The 27,095-nt window shown below is 37.4% G+C and overlaps 1 protein-coding gene across 1 annotated transcript in view; it reads right to left on the bottom strand.

The window, feature by feature from the left end:
* The window catches only part of r-l (rudimentary-like), a 60,834-nt gene that overhangs the window by 19,741 nt on the left and 13,998 nt on the right, over positions 1 to 27,095 (bottom strand). Inside the window, exons 3-4 of the mRNA XM_067149100.2 lie at positions 11,148 to 11,270; positions 10,939 to 11,062 (exon numbers count right to left, since the gene is read on the bottom strand). Coding sequence (XP_067005201.1) covers positions 10,939 to 11,062; positions 11,148 to 11,270 — 247 coding nt within the window. The remainder of the gene's footprint in view (positions 1 to 10,938; positions 11,063 to 11,147; positions 11,271 to 27,095) is intronic.

Here is a 27,095-nt window from a genome sequence, read left to right as displayed (position 1 = left end):
CTCTTAAACTCAACTCCGCAGTACATACAACCAGTCAACCAAAAGATGAGTCTCTTCATAAAACTTTACTTTCTTGCTCCATTTCCACTACCCATGTTAACTCGTTTTTATCTTTCATACTACAGGCCCGCATTGGATCTAGAATATTTTAACGCCTTCAAAACATACAGTTCCGGTCACAAGATCCACTCGCTCCAAACAAATACGACATAACATCGTACTTACGAAGATGGCTTTTATATGTATTATCTACTGATTTAGTATTGTTTTTACGCTCACAGAGGAACATCAACCACTTCTTTCAACGTATTTAACATTACTGCATCGCACTTAGCATACATTTCTCTACATACGTTGATGCCAATGCTGTAAAAAGCACCCAAATCTAAAAAAAAAAATGTAAACTGTCAAATGACTTCGAACTTATTTCTAGGAGGCTTCCCAACTTCAGTTTTTTATTTTATTAGTGACTAACAAGTTGTCAATCTTGTACTAATTATATATTCAAATCTGGACATTCAGCATAAACATGCTTTATATTTTAACTTGTTATAGATAATTTTAATTATGAGGGTCAATTTTATGTGTTTTAACTTTAATGTGTATCTTTGTATAATGACCCTATTTGGCTGATGATGACATCCATGGATGTTGAAACCGGTACCATTTAATAAATGATGTAATTTTAATCAACAACATATATTGAAAAGGTGGATCTTGTACAATTTAACTTATTGTTTTGTTACGTACATTTAGTACGCGTTGAAGAGATGTTAGGTACAGAACAAAAATGGTCAACCGGACACCAGTGGGATCCGAACCCACAGCCTCCCGATGATATAGATGTTGATTCCCATAGGGAACCTGAAAAATCTGTCCCGAATGAGTAAATTTATAATACCAATGTAGTTGGTCCATTATTGGCCAGGCAGGCATCAATTTTTGGAAATGAGACGAAGTCTCTCGTAGTGCATTGGCACTGCCAGTGGCTCCAAGTAGCCTACACAGTGGCCTCCACAGTATGCACTAGCCATGTGTCTTGGTGGGTGTGCTATTTACCAACTGATGAGCCCAATTTAGCACACTGGAGCGAAATGCTGGCAACCAGGAATGAGTTAGCTGGAAAATTAATAATGTCCAATAACGGACCAACTACGTTGGTATTATAAATTTAATTCAGGACAATATTTCAGGTTCCCTATGGGAATCAACATCTATATCTGACTCCGGCTTATTCGGTAGAGGAAAGACCAGTTTAGGTAAAGTACTGAGAGAAATTAATTCCATGGGTAAGGATGACAGCAGTGACTCTAGTGATACCAGTGGTAAGGTTGAAGACACTGATATTTACAACGAGTGCTGCATATTCCCTTTGGATTAGTTAATGTGAGTTTACAGGGTGACCCAAAGAAAAAAAAAAAAAAAAAAACACCAACAACTCTTAGTATGTTGTGCAGGAAGGCAAACAGATCAGTTTTCAAGAAAGAACCCATATCCAGAAACGAATGGCTTGGATCTGTAACTCATCAAAATGTGAGAAGGGTGGGCGTCCACATATTGTCACTAAACCCAAAATGAGTAGCACATCACGCTCACTACAAACGGGGATCAAACGATGTACCTCCCACATAATTGCAGAGCCTACATCGGTGGTGCTGAGCCTCACGCACATGACCCAATACGTGTGGTTGTCTTGGAAGAATTTCTATTGCTCCGTGGACTCGAGCAGTAAGGTCCTGCGCTGGAATTACAGGAGTGTCATACACCATACGCTTCATACTACCCCAATAGTTGAGAGGTGTCAAATCTGACGACCGTGCTGGCCATGCAACTAGTCCACCTCTATTAATCCATCAATTTGGATATGCGACACTGAGGTGATTCTGCACATTCACATCAAACTGTGCTGGAGTTCCGTCGTGTTGCAACAACATTACCTGCCGAACATTTAGTGGCACTTCATCTAATAGGGTAAGCAAAAAAATCTCTAATAATGTGAGGTAGATCTGTCCTGTCAGTCTCTTGGGCAGAACATATGGCCCAATGATATGGTCACCAATTATCCCAGCCAAGATGTTAATACCGAACCTGACTTGGTGATTTTAAATCACCTGCACACGCAGATTTTCGTCTGCCCAGAAAAAGTGCATTCATATGTGAATAGCATCAAGCTCGGGAACTGTGGCTGGAGTATGGATGGTTGTAAATACCACTGCACAAACTGTACTCATCGTGGGTAGTCCTCCTCCCAAAATGCCAGGACTTTCTGCATATGGTATGGATGGAGCTGATGTTCATGGACAACCACACCACACTGCATGTTTACCTGTGTGCAGCAGGTGCCACTTGCCGAGTGCCGGTGGATGGGTCCTCTTTGAACATTGTCAGCACGTCCTCTTCGAACTGTAGAGTTCGAGTCGAGCGTGGACGACGTGAATCACGCTTTGGCACCTAACAGAGGACAAACGGTAGAATGGGGATAGTACATATTCGCAAGTAACAAGGACAAAATGCTACTACTTTACTGTATAATGGAAAAACCTCCGGCAGAAAGTACCTACGTGAAACTGTCCAGCTTCTGTTAGTCGTCTCTCGTTGGCCGCGAACGTGGAACGATGTGGGGTACGTCTGTTTGGAAAACGTTCCACAAAAAATCTTGCAGCAGCTCTACTATTGCAATCGTCTTTGCCATATGCAAGCACCATGACGGTTATTTCCGCAGCTGTGTACGGGTACATGTCGCACTGCTGTTAACATTACTGCACTGGCAGACTACAGTACACAAGTAACACAGTAGGATGCGCACCAAGGACTGTGTGGAGGAATGCAGCGCATGCGCAGGAATGTTATTGGGCTGAGGTCGTCCATCCGCAGTACACAGATGGCTCAAGGATTGCATACCTCCCATATAAAGACATCAAATTGGAACAAATCGTCACAAACATTCTCAGACTTTGACGTTTTCCATCGCCCAAACCGTGCATTTCCGGACAGGGGCTCTTCTTTGAAAGCCAATCAGTCCGCCATCCCGCATAACATATTAAGCCTTGTCGGTGATTTTTTTTTTGGGGGGGGGGGTGTCACCTTGTATAATTTGTTCCATTTTATTGCAATATTTTATTATTTTACTATTCTAGAACTATATTAATGTTTTGTTGTACGGGCCAAGTTTTTATTGCGATGGTGATACTACCGTATTTCACCGCATTTTTGAAAAAATAGTAGGGTGATGTGACTTTACGCCTGACAGTGTTTAAATAACTGGCTTTGAACAGTTCTCCGCTATTCGTAATCATTGTGGGACTTTGCCTAGCGCTGCGTGTGCCTTGCTGCCGCTAAGAGAATTGCGCACTGTTTTTCTTTTGAATGACTTGTATTTTACTTCTTCTAAGTTTTACAGTGTCTACCCACGTTTATTTCCTTTTCATATTGCCTCTTCTACTGATCCTATGCATTGTTTTTCCATTTCTTAATCGGCAGATGATGACCTGGACTAGGATCGAAACCGGTACCATTTCTAATTATTATTAAATGAGAATGTAATTCACTACATTTCTTACTCTTTGGTATTGAATAGGTGGAATCTCCTTATCAATTATTTCAATTTTAAAATAGTAGGGTGCAACCATAATGCAAATAATATTTTAAAACCAGTATTTGTATTACTGAAAATAATTTTTAACTAAATTGTACTTTATACAAGTTTAAAAGGTGCATTTAATAATCACGATCATGTATGTACATCAAAATAATTAAAATAGTCCAAACCAAAACTTCATAATTTATTCGCAACAGTTCGGCGAACGTTTCTCCAATCTATATATATAAAATAAGAGTTTTGTCTGTACATTGCTCAGAATTTGAAAAGAATGGTACTTCTGTATCGGTCATGTCCATAGTAACAAGGAAATGCATTTTTTACTTTTCCGTAATTTCTGTCCGTCTGTATGTATGTACATGAATCACAAGAAAACGGCTGAAGAGAATTTAATGAAAATTTGTACGTGAAGTCAGGGGATGAGCCACTACAATCTAGGCTTTAAATCATTTTACTCACACTGAGTGTAATGGTAGTTTAGGGGAAGGCCTAAAATTTAATTCTCAAATATTTATATTATTAGTGGTCCTATCAGTAAATACTACATAACTAAAGTTATATAGAATTAAATTTCCGATCATTTATGTCATACATTGTTACCGTAACACAGATATTCATGAATTTGTATTTCTGTTGCCAAGTCCATATCAACGCCAATCCACGACAAAATGGGTAAAAAAAATTTAATGGAAGTCGGTATACAGAGTCGGAGAATAAGAAACTACAGTCTGAGTTGTAAACAATTTTATTCGCCCTGTATGAAAATGTAGTTAAGGGGAAGGCGCCTAAAATTGAATTTTTAAATACCTATGTCATTAGTCCTATCGAAAAGTACTACATAACAAAAGTAATATAGAGAATACAATTTCCGACCATTTATGTTTTATTCAATTTTACCCCACCGACTATGATAAGAGTGGTATTTCACAGTCGGAAGGAAACTAAATGTGAAGGCCTACAATACTGAAAGCGCATAACATTGATCAACAACAACATTACATTGACCAGTGTTTGTGGCGATATTCTTTGTCTCTTATGCTGCCGCTCAACTCCGATAGATAGGATTACTGCTACGTACCGAGTAAAATAACCTGGCTGAACATTGGCGGGAGATAGCTGGGGAGTTAGAAAACTTTATTCTTTAGCATGCCATTCCTCTGGTTCATACATTTTCTGATACAGCTGGTACGTAGCACACTGGTTCTCATCGTATTCCAGTTATTCGATCCCTATTCTGACGCGCTGTTTTGAATGAGTAGTGTGCATACTTAAGGCAGAGGCTGACTTAGTAGTAGTAGTAGTAGTATTATATGGGTCTAGAATAACAATTTAGGCCTATTCCAAATGATAGCACCACAATTCACTAAATAACTCAAAATTCAAACCTGAAAAGAGCTGTTTCTTAAAAGAGCTTCTTCCTCTTCACTTTTATTAAATTATACATCATTTTATTCAAAATTAGCAGTGAAGAGGGAGTTTCTCCACAGTCTTGGAAGAAAAAATTGCCTCCAAGTCAGATTTTTCCGCCACTATTGTAGTGAATTGAGATTTTCCAACTCATCGGGTACTCCTAGGAAACAGATTAGTAAAAGGGCATAGCTTTCACCCTGGGACGCTCCACTTTTCGACCCCCCCCCCCCCCGAAAAAAGACTAAGTGTTCACGGATCACGGCTGTATGCGGCCTGGTCATTCCAGTTCTTGAACTTTGGACTGTTAGATCGGCACCGTAGTACTGTTTGTTAATAGTGAGAAAATGTGTGATTTTTCATTTGATTGAGTATTTCATGTGAAATCATCGCTTTTACTCGTGCCATTCCTACTGACATCATTGTAATGACTTATGTTCATTTCAGTTAGGAAAACCACTAAGACAGTCTTTCTGAGGATGTAAAAAGGCAGGTGGAGAGTGAGTGTCTGCCATTATAATGCAATTCCCCAACCTGATCATGGCTGATGGTAGGCAAGCAGTCCTACCATTACAATGAAAATTCCCTAATACAGTCTTCGTATCAGAAAAGACGTTTGGTGATTTCTCCGTCGTGTTTCTAGGGTAACATTAAGAGCTATGTAATTTAATACAGTCTTGCTCACAACGTGTACTCTACCTAACCTACAATTATGTATACAATGTAGAATTCCGTGGCGAAGCACGGGTACATCAGCTAGTCTGAAAATAAAAATAAATCATTAATCGGAGCATTAAAGTTAAAATATTACACTAGCAAGAATGATTGCGTTGTTGTGAAATACAGACTTCCCGGTAAACAATTTACTCACAATCTTCGGTGTCGCTATCGCTGATTTTGGTATTTGATGAGCCATCCTCGCTACTGCTCATACCAGTAACAGATTCTTTGTCACTGTGCCACACTGCGTCATCTTTGGATCCGTCTAGTGTGTTCAAAATCCAAGTCTTTTTGAAGCTTTGGAGAGTAGTTCAAGTGGTATAAGATCCCAACTATCCACTGCCCATGAGCATAATAAGTCGAAGGATGGATGCCTAATATTTTCAGCGGGCGTCAATTGCTGATCACCGCTCATCATCCACTAGTAAAATTGACGTAAGTGCTATTTAAATGTTTAAAAAAAATATATATATACATGTCAAGTGACTGCAAAGTAAATGTTAGGCCACCAGGAATGACAACCTGTCGTGCATTATTTTTATTGAGAATTTGCTTCACTTCGTTCATGAGATGACCTTGGAATCTATCTGATATAAGCAGAGCGGACTGTCTCACTAGTGCTCCAGGTCTTCCACTCCATACAGTTTTAACCCAGTCTATCATGAGTTCTACGACCATCTAACCGTTTCGTTGCACTCGTACATGAATTCCACGGAGAAACTATTTGCTTAGACATCGTTTTCCTCTTGCCGAGAAACGATAAAAAAATTATGCAAGGCGGCAACTTTCTTCCACAGTTGTGCATCGTAATTTCTCACCTTCACTGATTTCCATAAAATATGCACTCCATGATCATTTTAGCTTAATAGTGCTGTTGCGAGGCACATCGAAAAAGACTGGAACCTGATCAACATTACTGATTTGAGAAGGTAAGTACCGTATTTTCTCGCATAATTAACGCCCTTACATAATTTACGCATCCCAATATTTTTGGGTCCAAAGTGGAGAAAAAGAAATGTTCACGCAGCTCTGGATTTGTTTTGAAATAAAGATGTCAACTACTCAAGTAGCAGCCTTCCTATTGCGAAAACGGGCATTCCAAATACAGGGCAATGTGCTGTTATTAGCCGGTACGAAATACCACTACACTAGTTTGGTGAGAGAATCAGCCCAGAAGTGACTAGTGATGCTCTATTCCAATCTGGTACAAACATATTTTACGAGTGTTCCGGGTACGGGACATGCGTTTTCTGTGATCTCAAAATTGTTCGTTAGTCCACAGTGAGCAAGTATTCGAGTAATACTGCATCATATAAACTCGCAGGGATTAGTTACGTTGAAACATACAGGAATAGGGAAGCAGGCCGCTAGTATTCAGTGTCTGAATGCAATGTGCGCTACCGCGATAACAGAGAAGTGCACTTCAAGCAACCAACACGTCTCACAAAGCATTTTGCGGACCAAAAAGTGGCAAGTCTCCGCAAGCATAGGAAGACATGCTTAAATATATGATTTTCTTATGCAACGTTATGCAACAGAAAGCAAGATTGAGATTGAGATGGTTCGGAGATGTAAAAAGAATGGGAAAGGAAAGCAAGAAGAGAACTGGAAAGAGAAGTTAAGGGAAAGAGACCAGTTGGAAGACCGAGAAGGTGGATGGATCAGATTTGGAAGGACATTAGACAAGCTGGATTGGATGAGGCCGAAGTAGTGGAGCAGGAAAAGTTGAAGGACAGAAAGGAGTGGAAGAGGCTTTTTAACCACACCTGGACAACTGGAGTGGGACATCAATGATGATGTTATGCAACGTTGGATGTGCCGTTTCTCACAAAATACTGTATTTTAAAGAACGAGAAATAGCCACTACACAAGGAATCAGTGTCTCGGATTTGAAGGTTAACCGCGGCTGAAGAGAAACGGACTTTCTCTTCGACGAAGAACATTATGCAAAAAAAAATGTTTAATTATTTAATTATTGTGAAAAATTAATCTTAAAAACATTTTATGGTAAGATGAGATATTTGTGGGACATACTGTAGTATACACAACAGATCGGGTGTAGGAGGCTTCCGGGAGTTTCCGGTTGCATCATATTGCATCAGTTTCAAAATTTCTCAATATCAGTTTCGAAATTTCTCAATGCTACTCGATGTTCTTTATCAGAATTAATTGCTGGGACATGGTTGGTTACAATAAAACTATTTGTGATTGGCCGACAAAGGAAAATAACGGACACTCATTGGTTGTTTTACGATTTCCCAATTTCTGGAGAGGAGCTCTGGAGCCAAGCTCTTCCGAGACTTCTTATAATTTTGCCCACTGAAGGGAGAGGTTGCCTTCTTGAGGTGACAGGTCTACTTGGCCCCTCCAACAGGTAAGCACTTTGCTTTTTAATCTTTCTGGCAGTTATCTTCAAATGTAGTGTTCCGTTTAATTTTTTTTTGCCGGAGTTTACCCGTTTTTCCTTCAGTCGCCAAATTTTCTTAATATGACTTAGCCTTTCAGCAAGTCACGTCATATTTGTTAAGAGACAGTTCCCTTTTCTTTTCTTTTCGTAAATTGTGTGTTCAACGCCTCTCGATGTAATTGTAAACTGTAAATTTCCCCTTTGGAGCTGTCTCTTAGTTCTGCATCATCTTAGAGTATTCACATTTAGGATGGGCACCCTTTCTCAGAAGTGTTTTTGAGGGGGCTGCCTCCTAAAGGTGCTCTGCGCTAAGATTATCATTTTAAATGTTGTATTTTTCTTTCTTCCATGTATATCCTTCTGACTATATAATGTTGCTTAAATTTTATTCTTTCTGACAGTATTAAGTCGCTTAAATGTTGCACCATGAAGCTTGTACATTGTGTGAGATGTTCCTTATCACTGAATTTGAACTTGCTAGGTAATTTTTGTAATTATTGTTCGAACTGTTTCAGATTTTTAAAGGTGTAAATTTGTTGATCATTTGCGCGTTTATTTCCATCTAAATTTTTAAGTAAACTGTACATTAACTTTGAATCATGATTGATTTTGCTTCTTCAGCATTGCCAATACCTTTCACCGCCTGGATATGGTTCCTAGCAGCTTCCCACTAATCCTTCCTTAGTCGTCATGTTGCTTAACCTGACCGTTTCTGTTTGTTGTTTTCTTGTGAAAACGTGCATGTGTTTTAATATCTTTAACTGCATATAACTTTTCAAATCTATATTATTATTATTATTATTATTATTATTATTATTATTATTATTATTATTATTCATGTATCACTGCGTTCATTTCTGTTTGTGTGTAACAACGAGGTTACAGGAACCACAAGTTTCCATCGGCCAAAAAGTCGAACAATCGATAAGAAATAGACACTGAGTGTTATCGTACGCGCTATCGGAAGCGAAAAACAAAGATGTTCTAAAATGCTTGCTGTAACAGCTGATGGCAGAAAGCTAGCACCTTACGTTGTTCTAAAACACACACACACACAAAAAAAAAAGCCTAAAGTAAAATTTCCGCGAGGGATCCGTGCATTCAGTTGTCCACAACAAGAACGCTTTAAAGAAGTCGAAGATGAAATTGTGAGGTATATGCTCGAAAAACACAAGGGCGGAATAACCATACCACGGCGCAGTAAACTCGTTCGTTGACCTTCAACGCCCGTGAATATGCCTATACATCCCTAGCCGCCGAATTTGGCCAAACCCGGCAAGCGAGACGTGCCTGTAGCGACCGGTTGTAGCTGAAGCTAAGTAAAAGTAACAGTTTTACAGACAGCAAGAATATTTTCTTGATGGATTGTCGTATTGTAGAGACGCATGGAATAGATATTGCCGGCAAATTTTCAACGGGTTCTCTTCGATAATATGATGCCAGTTTAAAGTTAATGGTTATTACACCCGCAGGATTTTAGAATTTTCCATTCGGAATTGCTAAGCGGGCAATAATTCCATTGTGGAGATTTATCTCCCATATGCAGTTATCAGACTGTTCCTCTTATAAGGGCTTCTGATAAATTCACCTGCATACACCCCAGCGTCAGGGGGTAGGGTCTGACACATCCCACTCTGATGAGTCTAGTGTCAGACCTAAGACGAAACGCTGGTTAATAGAGCAAACGCCTGAAAAGCCTTACATCTGATATGTTTTTGACATTTTTGACATGCTCTATTGGTGAACAATATATAATTCCCTCCATGGGAATTTAGAATTTTCCATATGGAAAACACTATTTCCGAAATGTATCCAACAAGATGCATTTACATTATTCAAACAACACACTTGGATAAAACACTGGCAAACATGACCCCCCCCCCACACAACAAAAGAAAAAAACACTATTCAAAGACGAGGACAAATTATGCTGGCTCTCCCGTGCAAATGCTTTATCTCTTGGATTACTGTACTGGCTGCATTTTTAGATGCCTTGTACTTGTACAGAAAGTGTCCGATGCCCTTAAAACATCGTGGCTTATGAAACTTTCATATGACGAGGAAAGGAAGTCTCTCGCTTCCGTGTGCATTGCAACACAGTACAATGACCTCTAACCTTGTACGATTTCCCGGCTGGCACTTCTCTCCTTTAAAACCATCGTCTGGGCTCGGCATTAAAAAAAAAAATGCAGTTTCATCGGCACTGACAATATTGTTCGGTGCGAACGAATTGATTATATGAGCCACGCTTTTTCGCCAATTGTCAGCATCGGCAGCGTTTGCAGATTAGTTTCTCCGCACACTGCCTGCTACGTGATATTTTGTGGCATTCCTTAAAAAGCTGAATACAAAAGAATTAAGATTTCACTCGAACTTAGCAAATATGAAGCATACTGTAAACACACCGAAGTGAGTAAGAGGGCAGAAAGCTACCCCTGCACGTTCCAGAAGACGTGTTCTTTCATGATGCGGAGAAATTTGGAACTTAAATTACTCTGTAAAATACTATTTTTAAAACTGTACAGGCAGTTTTGAATTTAAAGTCTGACTTTCGGTAATGGGACCGACACCATTCTTCGAATTACGAATTATCCATATTTTAAATTGAACAATTTAAATAACATGCAAAACCGTACCTCATGTTTCTGGGAAAGAGAGCTTCTTCGAATTAGGCAAGATTTTGAATTAACCGATTTCAAATTATCGAGGTTCTACTGTATTAAGTACATGAATAGATGATGATAATAAATCTTATAACAACAGATGTTAACCCTAAGATTCTAAATTTCATTTGAATATCTCATACCTTCAGTTTTTACCCCCACATCAATGTAATTTTTTAAGTTTACTTGACTGGATGCAAGGTAATCCTTGACTCTCTGCACTGTAGATGAATCCACTCGTCCAGCTTCACATAAGACATCCATTATCTATTAACAAATTATTTAAATATTAAATTTATTTAAATTTACAAAATTTACAAACATAAAAATGAACAACAATCTTTCTACTTACTTTTGAAAGTGTGCAAAGGCTCCTCATTTTCACTCCATACTTCGCAAGATTGTGCAAACCTCCTTGTTCACGATCAACAACAACAATTGTTTCGGTAACATCCAAACCTTCATTACACAGATCCTGAAAAACAGTAAATTACTCAATGTATTATGTGTCAAGTTATTAAATCAAATGTACATTTCTTTTAATGTAAAAAAAAAAAAAAAAAGAGAGATTAGAACTATCTACCTAGTAGCGCAGAAAAGGGATCTTACAGATCCATACCCATATTGTTAATTTATGGCAGTAGCTGAAAGATCAGTATAATAAAACTGTTTTTCTTTTCTTTCTTTTTTCAATTTGCTTTGAGTCACGCAGACGCACATAAGTCTTACGGCGACAATGGGATAAGAAAGGGTTAGGAGTGGGAAGGAAGTTGCCATGGCCCTAATTAAGATACAGCCTCAGCATTTGCCTGGTGTCAAAATGGGAAATCACAGAAAACCATCTTCAGGGCTGCCAACAGCTGGGTTCAAACCCACTATCTCCCGAAGGCAAGCTCACAGCTGTGCGACTGTGACCGTACAGCCAACATGCTCCACTTTAAATTGTTCATCTTCTACTATTGTTATTAACTAAAGATATATCAATAGTTTGTTCCAATGTTTTGTTTTTGTGCACTTCAACTCCAAAATATATTAATCTCCACTTCCTTTTTTGTAACTAATCTCTTTCAAAGACAATAAGAATGCTTAAATATCTCTGCAGTGTAGCAGCAATGAAGAAATTGGAAGGTTATGTATGGCATAAGCATTTCTGAGATAGGTTACAAGAGAAAATTATTATTTATGCAGTAGGCTACTCTTCTAAGAAAAAAAAAATGACTATGAGCTCTTAGCTGTGTGTAATTTCCAACGATTGAGTATTGAGATAATAAAAGTTGAGTTAGGGAATGCTTTATTAACATGAATATGTCTGATGGCTGGGGGGTCATCCGAAAATTTGAGCATACCTGCCAACTTTACAAAACCAAGAATCAGGAGATTTTGATATGAAAATCAGGAAATACAATGGGTCAAAAGTGCTTATTCTACATGGCTTGCACAATACAGGAGTACTATGGTATACATTATAACACTTATTCTCTAAAAACCGGACTGTTGCCATATGAGGCTACAAGGCTACCATCATGTCATCATTCCAAATGACGTCATATTCACTGCCATCTCATCAGTCATGGTCATGCTAGCCCAGAAGGGCATATATAGCAAGTGGAGATGCAATTTTGCCCTAGTACGTCAGCACTGAATTGTACTTATCACATGTATAGCTTGCAGTGGTGTCACTACTGGCGTGCTAGCCGGCCAGTGTCTTGGGAAGGTGCGGTACCTAACTGAGGAGCCAGTGCCGCACTGGCGCAAAACACTGGTAATTTTGGATGATTGAGTTTCCTGAATTTTATTTAGTGAGAATCTATTCCCAAATTGTTTCTGGAGATCTGGAGGTGATCTCTGATATTCCCAGTTGATGTATGTATAGCAGAAGCCACTCCCTCCGAATAAAGCGGTACTATAGAAAGCATGCCAAACCACTAGCTGATAACTAGTGTACCGGTATGTTACAAGTTGTACTTCTGAACATAATCCATAGTGACTGGAAGTGTTCTTTGGATAACTGTGGCTGTTGACAGCCAAACCCTTATTTTTAAGTATATTTCATGCTTGTTCTCCACATTTATCACATCAGGATTTACCTAAAGAGCTGTAAACAAGATAAGAGAGACCACACTTTTTAGGTTAGGTATGCTATCAAGTGCCAGCATAGTGCTAGAAGTTCCACGACAGGAAGATAAAAAATAAATAAAAGGAAAGTTTGGCGCATTTATTGATATCTACATGTGTGGCGGTATTGCGTTTTATCATCATAATGTTTAATTTTGTATGACTGTTGTCTCAATTTTTTTATTGACTCATAGTATGTTTTGTTTGGCATCTCCGAAAATCGTTATGTGGGGACGTAAAATCATTATTAATATTATTTGTGAGGTACATTGGCGAGTAAAACAATTGTTATGATTGGACTCTTTTTATCACTTTTAAATCTACTTCTCTCAAAAAAAAAAAACTATATTGGCTCGAGTTATGAAATATTAAATGATCACTTTGTTAATGATCTCGCCTGCTATATTAATAGCAACAACCGTGAATATTTCTTAACTAAAGTAAAGCCTTTTTTGATGTAAAGTAATCTCGTTTCCGCATCCGAAGTGGTGCAGCTCATTTTAGACAGGCCCCCAGTGGAAGGGAGTTGCATGCACCATTTTTAGCGCATACGCAATATCAACCAACCTTCCTGCCATTTGTAAACCTCGGGCAATACGGTGCCGGCAATCAAACTCAGGCTCCCGAGAACGACAGCCAATTGTGCTAACCATTATGCTGGCGGACATTCTTAACTACAAAACACAGACATATATACATGATTGATGCAACACTAAATTTTACAATATTTAAAATTCTTCCACCGTTTTGATACTTTTTTTGCCTTTGGCAAATTTATTTGTCAACAGTACATGTTTCGTTCCTTATTTAGGAACATACTCAGCTGTTATTGTAGCTTAGGTGAATTGCTAAGATTTTAAACACGTTAATTTGCAGGTACATTGATTCACTTAAAAACTACTAAAAATAATAATTAAATTAAATGATATTAAAAATAATGTAGGGGTTAGTGTGTTAATGATATGAGAACGGATGATTACATAGTTGGTCAGCTTAAAAACTATGTCTATTCATTTGAATAGTTGTTAAAAATCTCATTTTGTTACATTAAAATGTCTGTTTGCGGTTAAAAGTTTTAAAAATGTTTGACTTCATAATACTGTTCAAATTATTGAATGTTTTTTCTTCTGTTCCTTCCAGGTAAGTTGTTATATATTATGAGTTTGCTTATGGTGCCTTTGATTGAGTCTAATGTGGAACTTTGAAGCTGATCGCTGATCAATTTTTGTGAAGGGAGCTTCGTTTCAATTTCTGAAATGAAATAAAATAAGGAAATGGGAATTTGTTTAGAAAACATGTGTCTTTACGTAATAACTAAATGTATTGAAAAGTTCTTTACCTTGCTATTGTTAGACTCCAATTCTACTGTGACCCTGGAGGGACGTTTGTTGCTGCTTTGCGTCTTGTATAGTAATGGTGTGTGCGTTCCGTTGTATGCTCCTCCTTACGGGGAGGCAAAGTTGCGGAGAGGGGAGGGGGCATGTCGGTTACTGTCACGGCATCAACTTTAGAAGGGCTAGGGAGAGGGGATGTACAAAATGGCGGAGGTTCGGTCTTATTTATCCTTTTACTATTTGTATTGCGTCTTTTGCCTTAAGTTTCAAGATTTAATAGTGTCCCTTCAAATATAGGGTTTCTAATGTCGATAGTTTCATTTAGATTATTGTCCTGATTGCTTTTTTGTTCTAAATAAATGTATAGATTTTCTAATGTATTAAGGAGAGCTCCTTTGTTTATTTTATGCAATATAGTTAAATCCTGCTCTATGGTTGTGAATTGATGTCCGGTTGAACTCATGTGTTGGCCCATTGCGGAATTTTTTAAATGTCTTTCAGCGTTGACATGCTCCTGGTATCTTACAGTAAAACTGCGCCCTGTTTGTCCGACAACTTTTTTTGCATTGGTGACACTTCAATTTATAAACTCCTGATTCAGAATGTTTGTTTTTTCCTAGGGAATTAACACTATTGTAATTAAATAATTTATGCTTTGTGTTATTGCTGGTTGAATATGCGATCTTATAATTATATTTTCTAAACAAATTGGTTACTGTGTATAAGTTAGGGTTATTGAACGTGAATTTGGCGTATTTGTCTTTCTTTTTTGTTTCGGGTTTTAGGTTAGTTTGTAATTTCTGTTTGAATTTACCGATTATTTTGTTTATTATTTTTGGTTCAAAACCGTTGTATTGGGCTTGTTTGCGAATAAAGAGCAGTTCTTTTTCTCTTTCTGTGTGTGTAAGGGGTATATTAAACGCTCCATATATGTAACTGTAATAAGCTGACCTTTTTTGCGATTCTGGGTGCAATGAGTAGTTCTTTATTGTAATGGGAGTAAAAGTAGGTTTTCTGTGTATCTTGAAGATAAACTCTTCCTTTTTTCCGTGTTACATTTATGTCTAAAAAGTTAATGGAGCTTTCTTTTTCTTTCTCTAATGTAAACTTTATTCTGGAATCAAGCGTATTTAATTTATTGAGGATATCGTCACTGTTATTCTCTCTTCGATCTATTACGGCAAAAGTGTCGTCAACAAAGCGTATCCATAAATTGAGACCTTCTATTTGTCCTATTATTTTGGTATGTTCGAGGTAATCAAGATAAATATTGGCTAAAATGCCCGAAGCGGGAGCACCCATTGGGAGGCCTTCTTGTCTATATATTTTTTTATTGAAAGTGAAGTAATTGTGTTTAGTAACGAATTTAAGTATATTAATGAAATCTTCTACTTCTGGTATGCTGAGTTGTTTATGTTCTATAAGATTCTTCTTGATAATTTTTATTGTTTCGTCCACTGGAATATTTGTATACATGTCTTTGATATCAAAGAAACATGTTACTTGATGTGGTGTTAATTTAAAGTTTTTGAGTACTTTGCAAAAGTCTACAGAATTTTTTATTGGTGTCTTGTTGTAAAAAACGTAATGTTTGGTTAGGAATGTGTGTACGTATTGTGATGTTTTATAGGTAGGGCTATTGCGGAAGTTTATTATAGGTCTTATGGGAATTCCTTCTTTATGTAACTTTGGTAAGGCTCTTGCTGTTGGAAGGCCAGGATTCATGCTTATCAGTTTTTGGACGTCTTGTTCACTTAAAATAAAAGTTGCGTTTCTTAATAGTGTTTTTAACTCTTTCCGAGTTTTAGTTGTAGGGTCTCGATCTATTTCCGAAAAAGTGCTATTATTGAAGAAAGTTTCTGGTTTTTTTTTATGTATTCCTCCTTATCTAAAACTACTGTTGTCCCTCCCTTGTCCGCTTTGGTAATTACTATTTCCTCTTGTTTTATTTTATGTGATAAACTTGAAGTAGGTTTATTTCTGTTATGGGAAACTATTAAGCCTTTTACTAGGTTCGGAATTTTCTTTTTTACCTAGTGTCTGACGTCATTCTGAACTTCGTTAGGGAGTTTTTGTAAAGCTGTTTCTACTTCTGCAATGGTAGTTATTAGCTCTTTTTCTTTGTTTCTACCTATCCAATTGAAATTAGGGCCTTGACTTAGGGTTTTCATTTCCTCCTCAGTGAGATTAACCTTAGAAATATTCTTAACGGGCAAAGGGTTCTCTTCCAATTCATTTTCTGAATTTGCTAGGGGCTTTACGTCGCACCGACACAGATAGGTCTTATGGCGACGATGGGATAGGAAAGGCCTAGGAGTTGGAAGGAAGCGGCCGTGGCCTTAATTAAGGTACAGCCCCAGCATTTGCCTGGTGTGAAAATGGGAAACCACGGAAAACCATTTTCAGGGCTGCCGATAGTGGGATTCGAACCTACTATCTCCCGGATGCAAGCTCACAGTCGCGCGCCACTACGCGCACGGCCAACTCGACCGGTTTTCTGAATTTGAAGAGTAAGCTTTGCCATTTTCATTTTTTGGCATTTTTTAACGATGTTAATTTGTTATTAAGGGTTTCCTGTTTTTTACTTAAAATGATATACATTTTTTCATGGATGTATCTTTGAAACGAATCCCACTCTAAGGGTAACAGTAGTGTTGGACTTTGGAGATGTGCCAAATATATTTTACCATTGAGAAATGCTTTCTTTCTATAAAGGTATTTTATTTCATTTTTTAGCCATATTTGATTGACTCTCTTTTGTGCTTCAAAAGTGGTGCCTGGAAGGTACATGTTTCTTTTGGGTTTTACTTAGAAATTTAGGAACTAGGTTGTTTCTAAGACATTTCTTTAAGAAATCTATGTCCTTAGTTAACTTAGCTACCTTCACCTTTAGATTAAAATAGATGTTGCCTTGTTTATTTGCCTGGTTGGCCTTAGAATTGCAAGTAATCAACTTCATTTTCCGTATCAAAATTTAATCACTAAATTCCAGTGGACGAAACAATAAAAATTATCAAGAAGAATCTTATAGAACATAAACAACTCGGCATACTAGAAGTAGAAGATTTCATTAATATACTTAAATTCGTTACTAAACACAATTACTTCACTTTCAATAAAAAAAATATATAGACAAGAAGGCCTCCCAATGGGTGCTTCCGCTTCGGGCATTTTAGCCAATATTTATCTTGATTACCTCGAACATACCAAAATAATAGGACAAATAGAAGGTCTCAATTTATGGATACGCTTTGTTGACGACACTTTTGCCGTAATAGATCAAAGAGAGAATAACTGACGATATCCTCAATAAATTAAATACACTTGATTCCAGAATAAAGTTTACATTAGAGAAAGAAAAAGAAAGCTCCATTAACTTTTTAGACATAAATGTAACACGGAAAAAAGGAAGAGTTTATCTTCAAGATACACAGAAAACCTACTTTTACTCCCATTACAATAAAGAACTACTCATTGCACCCAGAATCGCAAAAAAGGTCAGCTTATTACAGTTACATATATAGAGCGTTTAATATACCCCTTACACACACAGAAAGAGAAAAAGAACTGCTCTTTATTCGCAAACAAGCCCAATACAACGGTTTTGAACCAAAAATAATAAACAAAATAATCGGTAAATTCAAACAGATTTTACAAACTGACCTAAAACCCGAAATAAAAACGAAAGACAAATACGCCAAATTCACGTTCAATAACCCTAACTTATACACAGTAACCAATTTGTTTAGAAAATATAATTATAAGATCGCATATTCAACCAGCAATAACACAAAGCATAAATTATTTAATTACAATAGTGTTAATTCCCTAGGAAAAAACAAACATTCTGAATCAGGAGTTTATAAATTGAAGTGTCACCAATGCAAAAAAAGTTATGTCAGACAAACAGGGCGCAGTTTTACTGTAAGATACCAGGAGCATGACAACGCTGAAAGACATTAAAAAAATTCCGCAATGGGCCAACACATGAGTTCAACCGGACATCAATTCACAACCATAGAGCAGGATTTAACTATATTGCATAAAATAAACAAAGGAGCTCTCCTTAATACATTAGAAAATCTATACATTTATTTAGAACAAAAAAACAATCAGGACAATAATCGAAATGAAACTATCGACATTAGAAACCCTATATTTGAAGGGACACTATTAAATCTTGAAACTTAAGGCAAAAGACGCAATACAAATAGTAAAAGGATAAATAAGACCGAACCTCCGCCATTTTGTACATCCCCTCTCCCTAGCCCTTCTAAAGTTGATGCCGTGACAGTAACCGGCACGCCCCCTCCCCTCTCCGCAACCTTGCCTCCCCGTAAGGAGGAGCATACAACGGAACGCACACACCATTACTATACAAGACGCAAAGCAGCAACAAACGTCCCTCCAGGGTCACAGTAGAATTGGAGTCTAACAATAGCAAGGTAAAGAACTTTTCTGTACATTTAGTTATTACGTATAAAGTCGCATGTTTTCTAAACAAATTCCCATTTCCTTATTTTATTTCCTTTCAAAAATTGAAACGAAGCTCCCTTCACAAAAATTGATCAGCGATCAGCTTCAAAGTTCCACATTAGACTCAATCAAAGGCACCATAAGCAAACTCATAATATATAACAACTTACCTGGAAGGAACAGAAGAAAAAACATTCAATAATTTGAACAGTATTATGAAGTCAAACATTTTTAAAACTTTTAACCGCAAACAGACATTTTAATGTAACAAAATGAGATTTTTAACAACTATTCAAATGAATAGACATAGTTTTTAAGCTGACCAACTATGTAATCATCCGTTCTCATATCATTAACACACTAACCCCTACATTATTTTTAATATCATTTAATTTAATTAGTATTTTTAGTAGTTTTTAAGTGAATCAATGTACCTGCAAATTAACGTGTTTAAAATCTTAGCAATTCACCTAAGCTACAATAACAGCTGAGTATGTTCCTAAATAAGGAACGAAACATGTACTGTTGACAAATAAATTTGCCAAAGGCAAAAAAAGTATCAAAACGGTGGAAGAATTTTAAATATTGTAAAATTTAGTGATTAAATTTTGATACGGAAAATGAAGTTGATTACTTGCAAATGATTGATGCATGCTTGCAATGCACGTGTCAATCACGAAACTGTTCACCTATTTGTACAACGTCATCAGAGCTGCAGTAGGCCTGCGCTACGAGGCAAACATTTATTAACGAGGAAACACGGATGTACTGCATGGCTTCAACGTGTGTCTTCATTGCGTGGGTCATACGGATGAAACTATTCACATATTTGTGTGATGTCATCAGAGCTGCAGTAAGTTTGTACCTACTTCGAAGCAGAATCATTCTTCTCTGACGAATTATGTTGGGGCGTCTTTTAAGCAAGATTACTTTTTTCATTTGCTTCGTCTCGAAAAGCAAGGGGGGGGGGGTATATTACGCGAGGGGGTCTAACACACGAGTAAATACGGTAAATTTACACTCTTGCAGTCATGGTTCCTCATTGGTCAAGTTAAGCAATAAATATCTACCCCTAGACAATTTCTTCAACTCAATTTAAATTATAATACCAATATAATGGTCCGTTATTGGACATTATAAATTTTCCAGCTAACTCATTCTTGGTTGCCTGCGTTTCGCCCTCGTGTGCTAAGTTAGGCTCGTCAGTTGGGACTTAGCACACCACCCAAGACGCAAGGCTAGTGCATACCGTCGAGGCCACTGCATAGGCTATTTGAAGCCACCAGCAGTGCCAATGCACTATGAGAGCTATGTCTCATTTCCAAAAATAGATGCCTGCCTGGCCTATGCAGTGGCCTCCACGGTATGCACTAGCCTTGCGTCTTGGGTGGTGTGCTAAGTCCCAACTGACGAGCCTAACTTAGCACACGAGGGCGAAACGCAGCAACCAAGAATGAGTTAGCTGGAAAATTTATAATGTTCAATAACGGACCATTATATTGGTATTATAAATTTACTCATTCAGGACAAATATTTAGGTTCCCTATAGGAATCAACATCTGCATCAATTTAAATTAACCAATGAAGTTTTGTTCATATACATAGTCAGGTCGGAAAGAATAAAGAGGTTTTGGGAGAGGAGGAAGATAATGAAAGCTAAATTCCCAGTTAATTCTTTAAAGACTTAGATACAGGGTCTCTCTTATAAACTCAGACCATCCAGAAGCGATTTTACTCTCCCAGACCTAAGCAGCTGTGCTTTCTTGAAATGGTTTAACCAGAAGGAATACTGAATTCGGGTGCCATGTGCTCCGAGAAAGCCAGTTTTTTCATAAAGCTTAGAAGGCGATTTTAATGCTTCATCAGGGTGGCTTACTAGATGTAAGCAGAGACATGGTATCCATCAATTAAGGGTGGAAGGAGAGCATCTTAGAACGAATACAGAAGCACCTGCATCATTTTTCAGCAGCTTTAAGTAGTTTATAAAAGAGGAAAATGTTCTTCCTGGTCAAATTTAAAATACTGCTGAGTCAGGGCCAATGTGGAAATGTCTTCCTACAAAAACTCTCACTTCACAAAAGATAAAGTCTGCTCCTGGACACATATCTTCAAAAGAACACGTTACAATCATGTGCTGTAGAAATGCCTCCGGAAACCATAAAATGAAGCTTCATATGATTGGGAAAGCCAGGAAGCCCCGTTCATTCCAGGGGACTGAAGCCAAAACCATGCCTATTGTTTATTACAATCAGAAGGGGGCCTGGATGACTAGGGAAATATTCCTCAATTGGTTTAAAGAACATTTCTACCGAAAGTAAGAAAATTTCTTAAAAACAAAGGATTACCACAGAAAGCAGTGCTGCTTTTGAATAATGCACCTTCACATCCAAACGAAAGTTCGTTAACTTCAGATGGTGGGTTCATTGTTGCTAAATTTCTTCCTTCGAATGTGACAGCACTGCTACAGCCTATGGATCAGGGTGTTATTGCATCTGTGAAACAACACTATAGTTCCAAACTCCTGAAAAATTTGATGGAAGAAAGTGTTGTTACTCCATCAAATTTCTGCAAACAATATTTTTTATTGGATGCAGTACATGGAGTTCCAACAGCCTGGAAAAAAAAGTAAAACCGTACACCCTATCGTGATCATCATCAACATCATAATAATTTCTTCACTCCAGCAAGACGGGTGCAGTTGTGTACGAGCCTCCTCCAGTTTGTCCAATCCATCCACAGATGCTGCTCATATATGTGATGCCAGTTCATATCTCTAATTTCAAGGTCCTTCAATATCTGTTTTTCCCAAACAACACGAGGTCTTCCTCTTGGACTCTTCCCAGGAACATTGTGGTCAAAGTATGTTCGAGGAGTCCTGTGAGGGTCCATTCTTTTCATGTGACCATACCATTGCAATCTCTTCACTTCTAGAGTCTCCAGTAAGCTTCTTTCCAATCCAAGCTGTTGCCAGATATCCACATTCCTTATTTTATCCAGTTTTGTTTTTTGTACACAAAAACAGAGAAACTTCATTTCTGTTGCCTGAAGACAACTCTTTGTTGGTCCAGTAAGTGTTGCTGCTTCCAGGCCATACATCAATATAGGTACTACATATATTTTGTACAAGCTGATCTTGGAAACTAACGGAAATGTTTCATCCCAAAGTATTTTACGTACAGCGTGATAGGATTTGGAAGCTTTCTGTATTCTGTTGCTAATCTCTTGATGTATGGTATTGTCTGATGACAGAACACTACCTAAATACGAAGTTGTCTACAATATCCATCTCCTCATCTCAAATTCTTAGATGAACAATTGGAGAGTTTCTACTCATCACCAAGCCAACAGTCTTCATTTTGCTGATTTCGAGACCTAAGGTTGTAAAAGCTTTATGTCAGAGATCTAGTTTAGTTTGTACTTTTGCTTCTGTCTCACCCCATACCATTACATCATCAGCAAAAACCAGGGCATTAGTTGTTGGATCCTTACTTTTATGATACCATTCCTTTAGTTTAACTTTACTTTTAACCGCTTTTAAAACTTCATCCATTATGATTATAAAGAGAAGGGGTGAAAGACAACTTCCTTGCTGGATTCCACTCTTCGTTTCGAACCAATCTGACCTTCCATCCTGGACCTGGACACAATACTTTGTTTCATCATATAATCATTGTACTCATGCTACGATGTCATCCCGCACTTTCTTATGTCTCAAACATTCCCATATATGCCTGCGTGGTACATGGTCATATACTTTCTCGATGTCCAGAAAAACAATTATAAGTGTTTTACCTTTCTACCAATACTTCTCATAGAGCATTCTGGTGGCAAAAATGAGGTCTATAGTTGATCTATGAGGTCTAAATTCATGTTGTTCCTTCTCAAGTGTAGGTTCAACATATTTTCTAATCCTGTTCTCAAGGATGGATTTGTAGATTTTGAGGTCATGTGACAGCAGAGTTATACCTCTGTAGTTGGTACATTTCTTTCTATCACCTTTTTTCAACAATGGGATAATGACTCCTTGCCTCCAGTCATTGGGTATTACATTCTCTTTCCAGATTCTATTTAGTACCCTGTACATACACTGTTATCCAACCTCTCCTACTGCTTTGATCATCTCAACACTTAATTCATCTGATCCTGTTGATGTGTTGTTTTTCAACTTTGATATTGCTGTCTCTACTTCCAACCATGTCAGACTAGTGGTATTTGTGCTGCCAAAATCATAAGGTTCGTCGTCTAATGGAGCGACATTTTCATAACAGTTCAGCAAAGTTTCAAAGTGTCTTTGGAACTCCTGTAATATTTTGGTCTTATCCCTAGTCACCTCACCATTACGATGTTCTACAGATTGGATAGATTCATTTTGAGTTCTATTCTTAACAATACTGTATAACTGTAATACAAAATTGATAATTATTTCCCTGTACCAAACACCAGATTCTGATAGTCATGCCTTTCTGAACGTGTGGGATCATTTTGCAGAGTACTTAGCGAGGTATCGGAATTACAAAATCTATTGCATAGGTGATATTAATATTTTAGTTGAATTATCTATCAAAAAACTATTTTGTGATATTCTCAGGTCTCATGATTTCTATCTTGCCAATGATCAAACCACCAGGAAAAATTCTTGTCTGGACAACATAATCACTAATGTTCAAAACAGTGACTTCACATGTGGTGTTACAGAGCATATATTGTCTGATCACAGTGGTCTCTGGATAAAATTAAAAACTGATTTGGAAAAGCAACATTACAATAGGCAATTTAAACATTTCAGGAGGTTGGGAGAAAATAACATTTTAAAACTAAGAAATGAATTAATTCCCATCAATTTTGAAAATATTATACTAAACTCAAATAATGCCCCAGAAGCAACTGAAAATTTTATACAGTTACTAGGTTACTGTGTGGAAGAGTGTTGTCCAAGAACTACAAAGGTAATTAACAGATCAGGTAAACTCAAAGGGAAGCATAAAGGGAAATGGTACACTCCTCGCCTCGCAACTATCAGGAATTTAATGATGATCTATTACAATAAAGCAAAGCAGGGAAAACAAACAGATCAAGAAAATTATACCCTCATTAAAAGGAAATTCAACTGGCAAAACAAAAAGCTAATGATTATTTTATTGATAACTCTAAAAATAAAAGTAAGGCGGCCTGGTCCATCGTAAGTGATGAAATTGGGAGGGCAAAAAGGGAGAATTATGTGCCAATAGAACCGAATGTACTTCATGAATACTTTATAAACAGTGCCAAACATACGAATACCAGTAACACCTCTGGAGACAATGAAACTGCATACAACAATCTACTAAAGAATAGTGTAATTCCTGAAAATAACAGAACCCCCTTTAAATGGCAAGTTATAAACCCTAAGAAAGTCTGCAAAATAGTTTCAGAACTAAATTCTTCAAACTGTGAAGACTACTAAGGCATAAGTAATTTTATTCTAAAACAAATTATTGACATAATAATAATTCCTTTAACTCACCTCATCAATTGGATACTGGCTGAAGGGACTTTCCCAGACTGTCTAAAAATGATTTACAATTCCTGTGTTTAAAAATGGAGATGTTATGGATCCAGCAGTTATTGACCCATTTCAATTGTTCCAATCATATCCAAGATAATAGAACATTGTATAAAGGAACAGCTATCTGTATATTTTGAAAAGTATAATTTACTAAATGCTGCAGAGTTTGGCTTCATAACAAATAAATCCACCATTAAAGCCTTAGAAGCTGTTGTGACTGGAGTAATTCAAGGCTTTGAGTCTCACCACATTACAAGTGCTACACTGCTAGACCTCAGCAAAGCTTTTGATTCAGTACCGCACAATATACTGCACCCGGCAGGGGCATGATCCAAGGACCTCTGGTCAAGACTGGTCATCTAAATTGCAGATATAATGCTATTTTGAGGGGAGAAATCTTGAAATCAATAAATATCAACATCATTGCAACAGATGAAACAAGTTTTTAAATTTATTCTGAAAAATTTCCGTATTTGCGATATATTGTGCAACCTTTTCTTTGTCCAGCGGTAAGCGAGCGGAAGATGTCATGGGTGGGGCCGAGCCGGTGATCCACCAGGACGGAACTTACGTTCAAGAAAAGTGGAAGAGGCAAACTTTTTCAAATCGAAATATGGGAGCCATCTTTAAATCAGCTAAGTCAACTTGATTGTCTACGCCGTGAGAATTAATAAAATATATATTCCGGTGTTGCCTTTTGATCCAGAAGAGCTGCTTGTTAATGGGGCATTTATTTAGAGTGTGTAATGTCCTTTTTGTTAATAAAATACTTGGTTATATAACCATGGAAAACTACTGGCAGCCATCTGGTTAGTGTTAACACACCTTACTGACACAGGGATTCACCTCAAGGAGAGGGGAGAGCGAGGAAAAACTTTTATTAATTACAAGAGATCCTACAAACAATAATCGCACGGATGTGTCTCATTTACATCAGGTGAATAGTGGTCACCTAATTGTCACACTATTTTACCTCTATTGGGCCGTGGATAGGTCATATGCATATTTTGAGTGGGGGGCAGCCTCCTTCTTGTTAAAAGGACTGCAGAGGGTGTGGCTACACAGTCGGACCTTTATGCTCACGGAAGGCGAAGCTACGTCAGTCGTGCTCCTCGTATTTCTTTGTTAAGTGAATTGTAATATAAAAACACAACGGAAATTGAGTAATTCGAGTGAATAGTGCATTGCGTTAACCCACGTGACGCTAATAACTAAATTTTTAAACTGTGTCTACTTGTGAAACACTTGGTTTAACTTGTAAAATTATTATTATTACTACACGAAGATCGCGACGCGTAGTGATAAATGAACAGTGGCTGAAAGGTACAGGGTAACTCAATGTTGAATCACGGACTACACTGTACGCCCGTAATGTAATACCCAGTACCAGTACCGGTAATCTTTGATTCGGAACTAATTTATCAAAGATCGCGTGTGAACGTGCGTGGTGAAGCAGTCGTACATATCGTGGAATTAAACTTGTGACGTGTTCTGTGCCCAGGTAACAGCAGGTGTCATCATCAACCGAGGACCATGGAATTTCATCTCGGTTGTGAATTGGTGCTATCAGCGATCACCTCATTGCTAATGGAGCAGTACTAAACCCCAACATGGACCACCCAATCTGACGAAGGTGTAATCAAGGATGTAGGCTGAGTACTTTCTAATTATAATGCATGGCTGGAGGGGACGGGAATTATTTGTCGTAAAACTGTAGCTATAATGTTAGGGATTTAAACTTTATTTAAATGTAGATGTGCAAAAGATGAGCACGTCGTTTTTCCTTAGTAACAAGTCTGAGAGGCTTTAATTGTAAATATGAAAATATTTAATTATGGGATATTTATATGCGGGGGAGAAATTCATTTATCTATATAATTTGGGAAGTTCATAGTTTCTTACTGATTTTTAAGACCAGTAGTTTAGTAGATTCAAGGGTTGATAATTTAAGATAGGCTGGAATTGATCCGGCACAGTTAGTTTTGGATGTGTAGTGATATTATTGTAGGTTAAGCTACGTGAGAAGTGAGAGAGCTACAAGAGATGCCCACGGGACTGAAACCCCAATCCCTCCACTGAAATATTTAGCTACGGACTGTTTTAATTTAATCTGAGTAGCTTTAATCAATGTGTGTGATGCTTTTAAATTACCGTGTGGTGATTTAATTATGAGTCAACTACTGTGTGATTATTTAATTGTGATTTAATTATGAGTCAATTAGTTGTGATGATTTAATTGTGATTTAATTATGAGTTAATTACCGTGTGATGATTTAATTGTAATTTAATTATGAGTTAATTACCATGTGATGATTTAATTGTGATTTAATTTTGATTTATAGTGACAGCTGAGATCATTAATAATAATAATAATAATAATAATAATAATAATAGCAGTAGTAGTATTATAAACCGGTGTCTTGATGTTTGGAGGAATACGTGGCATTGGAGGCCAGAGATTCAGCTGTGTACGAAATACATATGGAAGTGAGGTTCCTTTTTATTTTTGAAGTCAGGATGATTTGAAGTTTGAACTCACGGTGTGAGGTGTTGTAATCACACATGTAGAGAATTATGAATGAGGAATTGACCTCAGTATTATAGTGTGCACTGAGGTAATATGTATAGTTAAAGGGACCTTGAACTAGATTTTTCTTTTTTTGTGTGAAGGTCTCGAGTGAAGGGACTTCGGACCGAGAGAGGCTTTGCCTGACTGAATATTGCTAGCGCGAACCATGTGGATGGAGGTATTTAGCACAGTTGATTAGTGTATTTTGGTAATAAGCAACTCGGTAGCTGATACTTAATATTTTGTTTTATTATTATTATT

Source organism: Anabrus simplex, chromosome 6, assembly GCF_040414725.1.
Source record: "Anabrus simplex isolate iqAnaSimp1 chromosome 6, ASM4041472v1, whole genome shotgun sequence".
NCBI lineage: Eukaryota > Metazoa > Arthropoda > Insecta > Orthoptera > Tettigoniidae > Anabrus > Anabrus simplex.
The sequence above is the reverse complement of the archived record's forward strand: the minus strand, read 5'-3'. Positions and strand labels throughout refer to the sequence as shown.